General features: G+C 39.9%; 1 protein-coding gene across 3 annotated transcripts in view; it reads left to right on the top strand.

Moving 5' to 3' along the window:
• ARHGAP28 (Rho GTPase activating protein 28) overlaps nt 1-9,496 on the top strand; it is a 190,883-nt gene extending 181,387 nt beyond the window's left edge. For 2 of the 3 annotated variants that reach the window (XM_055237940.2, XM_055237955.2), the window contains 2 exons: nt 2,720-2,784; nt 5,848-6,014. In XM_055237940.2, the coding sequence (XP_055093915.1) occupies nt 2,720-2,784; nt 5,848-5,942 (160 nt within the window). In that variant the 3' untranslated portion in view covers nt 5,943-6,014. Of the gene's footprint in view, nt 1-2,719; nt 2,785-5,847; nt 6,015-9,067 lie in introns of those variants that run through there. The other variant, XR_008650200.2, reaches the window with a different exon arrangement.
• The last annotated feature ends 3,390 nt before the right edge of the window (nt 9,497-12,886 follow it).

The raw sequence follows: 12,886 nt of genomic DNA on the forward strand, positions 1-12,886 counted from the left end.
TACATAACATTAAAGTATGTTTTAACCATTTCAAAGGGACAGTTCAGTGGCACTAAGCACATTCACATTGTTGTGCAACCATCACCGTCATTCGTACCCAAAATCTTTTTCTCATCCCACACTGAGACTCTATACCCATTCTCCCTGCCTTTAGCCACTGGCAACCATTCTTCTCCTCTCTGTCTCTTTGAACTTGACTATTCCAGCAACTGATTTTGAGAAAAGTACAAAAGCAATTCGATGGAGGAAGCCTTTTCAGTAAATAGTGTTGTAGCAATGGACGTCCATAGGCAAAAAATAAATAAATAAACCTTGATCTAAACCTCACACCTATTCAAAAATTAACTCGAAATGGATCACAGACTTAAGTGTGTAGTGTAAAACTATAAAACCCTTAGAAAATAATGTAGGAGAAAATATTTGTGATCTAAAACTAAAGAGTTCTTAGAGCTTGACATCAAAAATGTGACCCATAAGAAATAAAATTGTTAAATTAGACCTCATCAAAATGGAAAACTTATACTCTAAAAGACCATGTGAATAGGATGAAAAGACAAACTAAGGACTGGGATGAAATATTTGCAAAACCACATATCCAAGAAAGGACTAGTATCTAGAATATATAAATAAAACACTCAAAATTCAACAGTTAAAAAAACCAAACAATCCAATTTGAAAGTGGGCAAAAGACATGAACAGACACTTTACCAAGAAGATACAGATTACATTTCACCAAAGAGATAAACAAATGGCAAATATGCCCATGGAAAGATGTTCAACATCGTTGGCCATTATGGAAATGCAAATTAAAACCACAATTGCATATTACTACACACCTGTGAGAATGGCTAAAATAAAAAATATTGACAACACCAAATACAGACAAAGATACAGAGAAACAGGATCACTCGTGCATTTCTGGCGGAAATGTCAGCAGTGCAGTCACTCCATAAAATAGTTTGGCAGTTTCTTAAAAAACTAAATCTCCAACTGCCATGTGACCCAGCACTGACATTCCTGGGAATTTATCCCAAAGAAATGAAGACCGTGTGCACACAAAAACCTGTTCACACAAAAATCTGTTCACAAATGCTGATAGCAGCTTTATTTACACAGTCAAAAACTGGGGGGAAAAAAAGCCTAGGTGTCCTTCAACAGGTGAGTGACTACAGAAACTGGCTCATCTACCGTGGAATACTACTCAGCAATAAAAATGCAGCAACTTGGGTAGATCTCTAGGGATTTATGCCAAGTGGGGGAAAAAAGGCAATACAAAAATATTTCATACTGTATGTTTCCATTCGTTTAACCTTTGTGAAATGACCAACTTACAGAAACGTAGAATAGGGTAGTGCTGCCCGGGATAAGGGATGGAGATAGGGTAGGATGGGGAGAAGGAGTGAATGTGGCTATAAAGGGGCAACAGGGGGTGCCTTGTGGGGCTGGAAATGTTCTGCATCTTCCCTGAATGGGTGTCAACATTCTGATCATGATACTGCACTAGCGTTTTGTGAGATGTTACTGTCAAGAGAAATCGGTGTAGGGAGCACAGGATGCACCTGTATTATTTCTTACAACTACGTGTGAATCTACAGCATCTCAAATGAAAGTTCAATTAAACAAAAAACAACAACAAAAAAAGAGGGCACACTTGCATCTTCCTCATAGTGGAGAGGCCAGGACAATCATTTGAAGTAACCAAGCTGAAAAGTCACTCCTTGATGGGGATGGAGGGCAGCGATGGTCATTCAGACTCTTCTAACCCAGCATTCTAGTCTAGGGTGGAAAAATTAAATTGAGAGATAGTTTCCTGTGACTTGCTTTTATTTTATTTTATTATTTTATTTTATTTTATTATTTTATTTTATTTTATTATTTTATTTTTTATTTTTATTTTTTTATTTTATTTATTTTATTTTCGAGATGGAGTTTCACTCTGTCACCCAGGCTGGAGTGCAATGGCGCGATCTCCACCCACTGCAACCTCTTCTTCCCAGGTTCAAGCAATTCTCCTGCCTCAGCCTCCTGGGTAGCTGAAACTACAGGCACACGCCACCACACCTGGCTGATTTTTTGTATTTTTAGTAGAGACGGGGTTTTGCCATGTTAGCCAGGTTGGTCTCAAACTCCTGACCTCAGATGATCCGCCCGCCTCAACCTCCCAAAGTGCTAGAATTACAGGCATGAGCCACCGTGTCTGGCCGTGACTTGCTTTTATTAAGGGGCAGAGACTTGCAATGAAGTCAGCCTTAGACACCTTGCAAAGCATGAGGCAAACTGAGAAATGTCACATGGGCTGATAATTCCATTCAATTTTTTGGCAAATGCAGAAATAAAACCTGACTTCTTTTGGATTGAGAGTAATGTGGCCAACCACAAGGCAGTATTAAACACGCAGCTGCTCCGTGGCCAGCCTCGATGTGTCAGTAACAGTAACTACCCGGAAATGGAGCAGGCAGCTGTGGCCTGAATGGGCTCTATGTAGTGGAGCGCTGCGGCTTCCCGTCCTGGTGGGAGCAGTCCCGTCCTCCCTGGGCCTCAGCTGCTTGTCTATGTCAGACGGAAAAACAGTTGTTTTTATATAACTTCAGTCATGATACAGTTCTGTGGGACATATTTCGTCAAGGCAGAATGAATTATTTGTTGCCTGGATAACATGCATTTTTACCTCAGATCAGGAAAGAGTATTAAAATTATATTACTTTCTCATTTTTTTCAGTCATGGTTCATCAGAATGTATTAAGATTCAGAACCAAAGATTATATGAAATTGGAGGAAATATAGGTAAGCATACTGTAATAATTTCTACTGCTAAATTCTCTGATTACTCTAAAAGAAATATGTTGCTGTTATCATAAAGGTATATTTTATAAATTTCTCAGATAAAAACTAAAAATCAGTAGGTTTCTGATATTTTTATCTCATGTGGGAACAGTTGCACAACTTTTCTAAAATGTTTTCAAAATTTAAATGAGAATATTTTAGTGTTGATATGGAGTAGTCTTGGGTCTTTTCTTTTCTTTTCTTTTCTTTTTTTTGAGACGGAATCTTGCTCTGTCGCCCAGGTTGGAGTGCATTGGCGTGATCTTGGCTCACTGCAACCTCTGCCTCCTGGGTTCAAGTGATTCTCCTGCCTCAGCCTCCCTAGTAGTTGGGATTGCAGGTGCCCGCCACCACGCCCAGACAATTTTTATATTTTTAGTAGAGACTGGGTTTCACCATGTTGGCCAGGCTGGTCTCGAACTCCTGACCTCAAGTGATCCACCCACCTCGGCCTCCCAAAGTGCTGGGATTACAGGTGTGAGCCACCGCGCCTGGCTGGCTTGGGTCTTTTCAATGTGATTTGAAGTTGGAAAGTCTCTCTGGAGACTCAATGCAAAACAAAGCAGAGAATACTGTAAGAACTTTCAGAAGCATGACACCATTTTGATTAACTTCCCTATTTTAACTCTCCTCCCAAATTCATTCTTTCTATTTCCCTGGGGGAGCAGGGGAGGAATCAGCAAAACTTCCCTGCTTGGTCCGTGAATATCCTCACAGCCCCATGGGCACTCCGTGCTCCCACTGAGGGCAGTGCCGCCTCCTCACCAGCACCCTCCACTCTGCCACACCATCAACCTTTCCCTCCCAACTGCAGCATTTCCATCTGCATTTAAAAAACTGGCAATTTCCCTCACCTTTACAAAATTCTTTCTTGACCCCCCTTTAAGTCTACTCCCATTTCTGTGTTCCACCTTACAGCAAAAGCTTCTTGAATCAGTGTCTACGCTCCAGTTTCTTCCTCCTTATTCTCTCTTGAAGTCACTCCAGGCATGCTCTGCCCCCCCAGCACTTCACCAGAATCGCCCTCTTGTCATGGTCACCAGACAACTCATCTGTTTTTAGAACTGCCTGAGTTGATCTTTCCCTCCTTTGAAGAACACTTTTTTCACCTGACTTCAAGGACGCCCTAAGCTTCTGACTGTCTTCCCACTTTTCCTGGCTGTGCTGCTGGAAACCCTGTGCCCCTTATTTCTTGTCCTCTCAGCCTCTCAAGGTTGGAGAATGGTAGGGTTCGGTCCTCGGAACTCTCCTCTATTTGCACTTGCCTTCCTTGGCGAGCTCAATCCATCTCACTCCTTTAAATACACCTGTATGTGGATGCCCCTGAAATTTCTATCCCACAGGTCCCTTTAAACACTAAACCTGTAAATCCAGTCACCTGGCAGATTTGGATTTGTGGCCTTTGCATTTGCTCTGACTTTTCCCTAGGATGCCCTCCCTCCAGACAGTCTCACTTCTCAGTCCCTGGCCTCTGCCAGGTCTTTGCCGATAAATCAGCTTCTCAGCGAGACCTTCCTTCCTCGCACCCTCCCGAACATGGCTTCCATGCTTGGTCTTTCTCTCATGTTCTTATCACCAGTGGAGTTACTTGATATCATATTTGTTTGTTAGTTGCCTTGTGCTGCTCTTAGACATGGCTGTAAACCCAGCCCCTGGAATAGTGCCTGGCACATTATTAATATTTGGTAAGTGAATGAATCAAGCAACTGAGCATGCAGGCAGCTCTTGGTAGTTTTTTTTGTTTGGTTTGGTTTTTTTGTTTTTGTTTTTTTGAGACGGGGTCTCGCTCTGTCGCCCAGGCTGGAGTGCAGTGAGCCGAGATCGCGCCAAAAGACGTCAGGTTTTATTTCTGCATTTGCAGTGGCGCGATCTCGGCTCACTGCAAGCTCTGCCTCCCGGGTTCACGCCATTCTCCTGCCTCAGCCTCCCGAGTAGCTGGGAATACAGGCGCCCGCCACCACGCCCGGCTAGTTTTTTTGGTATTTTTAGTAGAGATGGGGTTTCACTGTGTTAGCCAGGATGGTCTCGATCTCCTGACCTTGTGATCTGCCCACCTCGGCCTCCCAAAGTGCTGAGATTACAGGCGTGAGCCACCGTGCCTGGCCAGCTCTTGGTAGTTTTGTTTGAGAATTTCAGCATACATTTCAAGCACACTGCATGTAAAGACTTTTGAATATGTTTGCCCCAGGAAATGATCTTTTAGTTGTTACCATTTTGGGATTTCCTGCCTATGGGGCTTTACATCCATAGTAAAGAAACAAAATGACCATTCCTAAAATGAACTTGATTTGAATCTTCTCTAGCTCTGGCCAAGTACCTATCTATAAAGCCATTGGAGGACATGTATTAGCATATAAATAATGAGTTTATACCTGAAACAAGTTCTTGCCATATTTTTCTTTTCTTTTTTCTTTTTTCTTTTTTTTGAGACAGGATCTCACTCTGTCACCCAGGCTGGAGTGCAATGGTGCAATTTTGGCTCACTGCAACCTCAGCCTCCCAGGTTCAAGTGATTCTCCTGCCTCAGCTTCCCCAGTAGCTGGGATTACAGGCACCTGCCACCACACCCGGCTAATTTTTGTATTTTTAGTAGACATGGGGATTCACCATGTTGTGCAGGCTGGTCTCAAACTCCTGACCTCAAGTGATCCACCCGCCTCAGCCTCCCAAAGTGCTGGAATTACAGGTGTGAGACACTGCACCCGGCCCTTGCCATAATTTTCTAATTGATGCCATGAAGCAAGGGAACAATTTGCCTGTGATGGTATGTCTGCTTTCTTCCAAAATTTCACATGAGATTTGTTTTATATACCCATACTTCACACTCTTAAAGAAAGAAAAAAAAAAGGAGAGAGGGAGAAGAGGGAAGAAGAGTTTGTTAAGAAACCTTAACATATGTCTACTTACTTTGGCCAAGAGAACTATATTAACCTTATTTGAGCCTCACAAACACACACAGACACATATGTGTGCACACGCACACACACACAAATGTACACTGATTCTCTGGTCTTTTTCTTTTAGGAGAGCATTGCTTGGATCCAGATGCTTATATATTGGATGTATATCGTATAAATCCTCAAGCAGAATGGGTGATTAAACCTCAACCAAGTTCTTAAAATATCCTCGAGATAGCTGCTATCATGTATTATATGCCAAAAAGATCCTACATTTTGGTAGGGAAAAAACAACACTGTGTTTGACGTGTTTGTTCCTACAGCCTTCTCAGTATTTCTGGCCCTCCGCAGTGGGCATTGTCAGCACGAACTGTGGAAGAGGCGCTGGTTCACCAATTCAGCTGAAGCTTTCTCATGACATTTTTTTAATAAAAGTAAAGGAAAGATGATGTGGTCCTTCCAGAAGAAAGACCAATCTAGAATATGGAACTCTAATCACTTCTAGTATTTCAACTACCTAGCAGAAATGAACTTGGCCCTAGACCTAGGGATAAGCAATGTTCTTTATGTAGCCAATGCTATGAAACAAAAGAGGTGAAAGAGACCCTTTTTTATACTTAATGTACATGTATTGACTTTTTGAGCAAGAATGCCAGAAATAGCCTTCATTTCTACCCTGCAAAATAATCCAGACCTGCTTTCTAAAGAGAATCAGTTTCTAAAGTGAAACATACAATATTTATGCTCTGACTGACTCCTGAATTGGAGGAGGAAGAACTTCTGTTTAAAGAAAACTGTATTGTTATGTATGTCAGGCTGTGTATTGTGACTATCAGCATTCTGGTGCAAATGAACTTTTCTCTATCATCGACTGTGGAAAATTGATACTTTTAAAGCATATTCTTCTATGAGCACAGGTCCTCCTAGTGAAGCTTGGTTTGACAAAGGGTGTCATGCTTTCCTAACCTTATTTGTAGTTAACATTCACAGAGCCTCCATTTTCTCATTACGGTTATGATGCTCAGTATCTTTCCAAGTGCCAGGCACAGGCTTCCTTTTCTGATCAAACATACCATTTTTTATATTTCACAACTATAGACAGTCACTTCTGCAGTCCCAATTTAAAAATGCAGAACTGCTTTATCCAAGAATGCTGAAAAATACCGTTCTATCCAGGTTTTATAAACTATAAAAGCAGATTTTGCTTTTGTTTGTTAATCATAGGCATGGCCAAGCATTGTGGATTAGCCTGAGGCTTAAAATCAGATGCATGTCTGGTAAGATGACCACTGTCTCACTATCAAGAGCCTGCAGAGCCATTTTCCAGACCTGTGATTTCCCAGAACACATAGTCTCCACGTTTCTAATTTGGAGCAAATCTAAAAGGTGCTGAGGGATTGGACAGCTCTGCCTTTCCTCTCGAGGCTGTGGATATAGTCCTTCTCGGATTAGCTAGAAATGGGGACAGAGTTCTCATTTATCCCAGACATATACATTGGCTTTTTTGGAATCTGCAGATTGAGATTTTGATGAATTTATATTGGTTTTAATGAGACCCAAATGACTCTCTCTCAACAATTCAAGCAGTAGACAAATTTGCTCACAAATACAGAAAACATCTGTCTACTTCGCAAGTCTCAAAACGTGGTAATATTTAAGCCCATTTGTAGAAGAAATCTTTTATATACTATGTTACACCTCGATATCTATACAAAACATCGCTTATATTAAAACATGTAGATAACTTTCTGGCATTTAGGATTTTGTTATATTTTTATAGAAAACACAAGATCCATTCATTTGATTGTTAATTTGAGAATTTTTTTTGCCTGAAAACCCATTAAAAGAAAACGTGCCTGCTATATAAGTTTATGTTTATTCCTACATTTTATTCATTTTTAATGTATGGGTAGTTGGTGGCACGTGACTTTACATAATGAATTTCTAGACTCTGAAAAAAATGCTTTTATCATTTTTGCAATTCAGACAAGGGTAAACATTTTACTTTATGTAATTGCCACATCCCAAGATGTAAAACGGCAGTAATTTATGACCACATATGGAAGAAATTCTTCAAATAGCTACCTTACGTTTCTGTGTATATATGAAAACTGAGTGATATTTCTCAGTGTATTTCCTTGCATTTGAATAGTTCAATTCTGTTGTGTTTATACAGAAAATTCACAAATCTGTTCATTTAATTTTTTATTTGAGAATTTTTATTTCTTTTGACTGAAAACACATTAGAACCTATGAATAAATTCTGAAGGTTTTAAGATTTACTTCAGCTTGTCACCAGTTTCAAATAAATCCCTAATAGGTAACAAGTAAAATACAATTTCTTGTCTACTTTCATGTGGTTTTAAATGGCAGGGACTTAGCTGAGTCAGTAAGTAGAATCACTCTAGTTTATTCAAGGATGTGTGACAACTTTCAACTTCCATACACACACATATATATATGTGTGTGTGTGTGTATGGAAGGCCGTGTCAATACTAGTATCATTGGATATAACTTTTATTCTTAATCAGAGGGCAAATTCATTAGAGAAGAATTTTTAGTAGATACACAGACTAATATTTGTGTGGAGGTTCTTTTGACCAATTTTATTCTTAAGAATAAACAACCCCCTACAGTTAAAATGCAAAGATGCCTGTCATCTAAGTATTGAAAGAATTTTTGCCTTATCAAGGGTTGTTTTTAAAAAATTTAATGAATTCATAAAAACGACTCATATCTTTGCAAACAAAAGAAGGGCAGATACTGGGCTTCTACATGCTATCTTTAAGAGCTTCTCCCCCTCACCCATTCCTAGTGCTCTTGGTATACACTTGGGAGAATAATGTCCTCCAGGAGAAAGTGTTAGAGGGAACTAACATTTTAGGAATGCTTATTCAGAAAAAAATCCAAGAGTTGATTCGTTGTTTTCCTCTATCCTGCGAAAGAAGATCCCTTTGTTAAGCAGCTCACTTGGGAATTTGATTCTTGGAGTCAATGATCTCTAAACAAACTGGATTATCAACTATTTACAACGTCTATACAGTATAAACTACCTCACTTGCCTTTCTTGGGAAAAGAAATATGAATGGACTTTAACAATTGTTGTTACAAACTGTGCCAGAATCTTATTATTTAAATCACTTCAGTTAGCTTTCAGTGTATGTTTAATAATATGCATTTAAGGATGAAAAATATTTTCAGCAAAGCTTTAAAACCAGAAATACTGTGTAACTGTGATCTATGTGGTATACTCTGAGAGAATTCTGTGTCCTGCTCGTTGTCTTGAGTTTGTAACCATGTGCAGACGCAAGTGTTCAGAAGGAATTAATGTCCATCTTTTCTTTCAGGCATTTTCATCTGCTGTCCACGTATTTCACTTGACTGAAAGCTCACATGAGTTAAAATGTCCCTTCTTCCTAGTGAGCATATTTCAACTGTTCTTCATAAACGTTTACGTGCCTTAAAAGACTTCATGTTAAAGGATTAAATAGTTTCTCTGACAGGCAGTTTTTAACTGTTTTCCACAAACAAAAATAATACGTCATGGGATTAAAATGTTTGTTTTCAAGCATTTTTAACAGTTTTACACACTTACATCACCTTAATTAAAAATTTTTTTCTGTCAGACATTTACCAACTATTTTCTAAAACTAATTTGATTGACAAATCATGACACTAGAAAACGCCAATGTTTTATGTCTTTGCCCATCTCAAAAGCTAATATCGATTCTTCTGTTCCATCAGCTTTCATTGTTAAGTAGAATATGTATGTTGCATTTTATCCATAAGAAATAAAGAGAAAAAAACTAAAAACATTGTATAAGAATTCTTCTGCTTCACTATTCCAAGGGCACAGTGATGCTAGGGATGGTTTTGCCTTAAGGAAATATTTGGCAATACCTGGAAACAGATGTTGTTTCCAAATGTTCTTGTTTTTGAAGAGTAACTTATCAGTTTTTCACCACCGGGGGTGAGACGATGCTGCCAGCCTCTGATGGGTGAGAAGCCAGGGATGCTGCTGATGCCGCTTCAGTGCACAGGACAGCCCTGCAACATAGAATTATCCAGCGTGGGCCTAGCGCGGTGGCTCACACCTGTAATCCCAGCACTTTGGGAGGCCGAGGCAGGCAGATCACCTGAGGTCAGGAGTTTGAGACCAGCCTGGCCAACATGGTGAAACCTCGTCTATAGTAAAAATACAAAAATTAGCCAGGCTCAGTGGTGTGTGCCTGTAATCCCAGCTACTTGGGAGGCTGAGGCAGGAGAATCACTTGAACCCAGGAGGTGGAGGTTGCAGTGAGCCAAGATGGCACACTGCACTCTAGCCTGGAAGAAAGAGCAAGACTCTGTCAAAAAGAAAAAAAAAAAAAAGAAGAATTATTCAGTAATGCCAAGATTGAATAAACGTGCCCTGAGATAACAAATAAGAGTGTCTGTTTTTGCTCTTTTTATTTAACACTGTACAGGAGATCCTATCTAGGGCTGTAAGTCAAGAAAAAGAAAAGGCAAAAAGTGTTGAAGAAGTGTAAAACTGTTTAATTTGCAGATGATGTGACTATATGATTATGTAAAGAAAGTCATAAGGAATCAATAGTTAAAATTACTGGAAGTAATAAGCACATTTAGCAACATCACAGGATACAAGGTCAATCACAAAAATCAATTGTGTTCCATGTATTAGCTATAAAGACAGCTGGGAAAGAAAATTATAAAAGCAATACCACTTACAATAGCATCAACAAATATAAAATATAGAAAAATAAATTTAGAGCAAGATAAGCAGGGCCTAATTACTGAAAGCTACAAACATTGCCAAGGGAAATTAAATATGAACTCAATAAATGGGAGGACAGTCCATGTTCCTGGATTGCAAGATAGATTCAATGTTGTTAAGGCATGCATTCTCCCCCGAATGGATCTGTAGATACAACGAAATCCAAATCAAAATTCCAGGAGTCTTTTTTGTTGTAGAAATTGAGAAGCTGATTTTAAAATGTAAATGGAAATTCACAGGACTTAGAATAATCAAAGGGTCTTGAGAAAGAACAATAAATTTGAAGGACTTATATTACTTGTTTCCAGATTTATTACAAAGCTACAGTTATCAGTACAGTGTGGTATTGGTGTAAGGATAAGCAGAACGATCACTGGAACAGACTAGAGTTAAGAAATAGACGCATACATACATAGTTGATTTTTCACAAACTGCCAAGGCAATTCAGTGGGGAATGGAAATTATCTTTAAAATACAGTGCTGTGATTCCTGGGAGTGATGATTAACTTTAGGTGTCAAGTTGACTGGACTGAGGAATGCCTAGATGCCTGGTGATGCATTGTCTCTGGGTATTTCTGTTAGGTGGTTTCTAGAGGAGACTGGCCTGTGAGTCAGTGGACTGAGAGAAGCCCCACCCTCAATATGGGTGGGCACAATTCAATGGGCTGGAGGTTTGGCTGGGACAAACAGGCAGAAGAAAGGGAAATTCTCTGCTCTCTCCTGTCTGTTCTCTCTCTCCCTTCCAGAGACGGATGCCTTTTTTCCTTCTGCCCCATCAGACTCCAGGTTCTTCAGGTTTGGACTCTGGGACTTGCACCACAGGACTCCTGAGGGGCTCTCAGACTTTAGGTCTCAGACTGGGGGCTGCTTCCAGAATGAGCCAAGCTATGGGTTTCTCTGGTCTTCAGCTTGCAGACTCCCCTATGGTGGGAATTTTCCACCTCTGGTTGATTTTGGGAACCAATTCCCCCGAATAAATCCCTTCCCATATATCCGATTGGTTCTCTCTGGAGAACTCTGATGAATACACTGGGACATCCCTTTGGGAAAAAAACAAAAATCCATGATGAACCTGGACTTCTATTTCACAAAAGTACAAAATATGCAAGTTAGATCACAGGCTTTACTGTGAAAGCTAAAAGTACAGTCTTCCAGAAGAAGACTTTGGGGAGGTTATCTTTATGACTTGGAAGCAAGTAATATTCCTCAGACAACGTTGCAAGACATCTTCTCAATTCCAAAGTTCTCTTCAAAATATTATTTCTTTGATGACAACACACAAACAGATGGAAGAGAATCAGGAGTTGGGGCAACGCGGGGCTGCCCTTGGATATTTCATTTATCTCTGCCACCATAAATCATAGTTTCTCTCAATACCTGCAGACGGGGTAAGCGGTGAGGAGAATTGGTGGGGTTATGCTTTCGAAAGATTTTACCATATGTGTACTTTTACAATGTGTTTATGAACTTGTACCTTATGATAATTCATTCTGAGCTTTGCTCTGCCATCTCGTAACATTTTTATCACTGTGCAGGTGCAAGCCTGTGCTAGAGTGTAGACAACCACCCCAGGGCACCAGTCCAATCACATAACAATCTGCATGTATAAGTACCAAAATCAGTACTACCATACCCATCAGTAATAGTCCGCCAATTCTCCAATCTAAAAATCTATTGCCTAACAGGGTTGTGGAAGCTATTTTCTACTCCATAAATCTTTCAATGCTGCAACTTTTTGTTTTCTAACAGTAACAGTTCGGTTTCAACAACAGCTATTTTGCAAATGGTTACCAATGTGATCCAGTTCTAACAAGTAATCCACAGTTATTCTGTTGTCAATTACATTATCAGTTACAGTATTTCTAACCCTACAACTCTTGACTCAGTAATGAAATCCTTCATGAAATATGATTTAGTGATGCAGATGATAAGCACAAAATATGCTGCACATAAACAGTTAGCATCCCTCTACATTAATTTGACAAGTTAACATCACCCCATGCCATTTTGCCAACAGTTGTAAGCAAAAGGATTCACAAATGATAAAGAATCCCGGGATGCTATTCTTAGCCACCTCTATTTGAAGAAGAATGTGAATTTACAAGTCTGGAGAGTTTCCTTGGTCACAACACCAAATAGCAGTTTCCTTCATCACAACACCAAATAGCAGTCACTTGTTCATCTTTTGAACACAGTGTAATGTCATGCAGAGATTTCAAAGTGCACTTCTGGGAGTAAGGCAGGGCCAGGCACAGTTGTCGTCCTCAGCAGTTTACAGAGGGATGAGTCTGGGGAGTTAATCTCGGTGGTCTTTCTGTGCCCACCAGAGCTACAACCAGAACTTCATGTCGGCCGGGCGCGGTGGCTCACGCTTGTAATCCCAGCACTTTGG

The sequence above is a fragment of the Symphalangus syndactylus genome, chromosome 1, assembly GCF_028878055.3.
Source record: "Symphalangus syndactylus isolate Jambi chromosome 1, NHGRI_mSymSyn1-v2.1_pri, whole genome shotgun sequence".
Lineage (NCBI taxonomy): Eukaryota > Metazoa > Chordata > Mammalia > Primates > Hylobatidae > Symphalangus > Symphalangus syndactylus.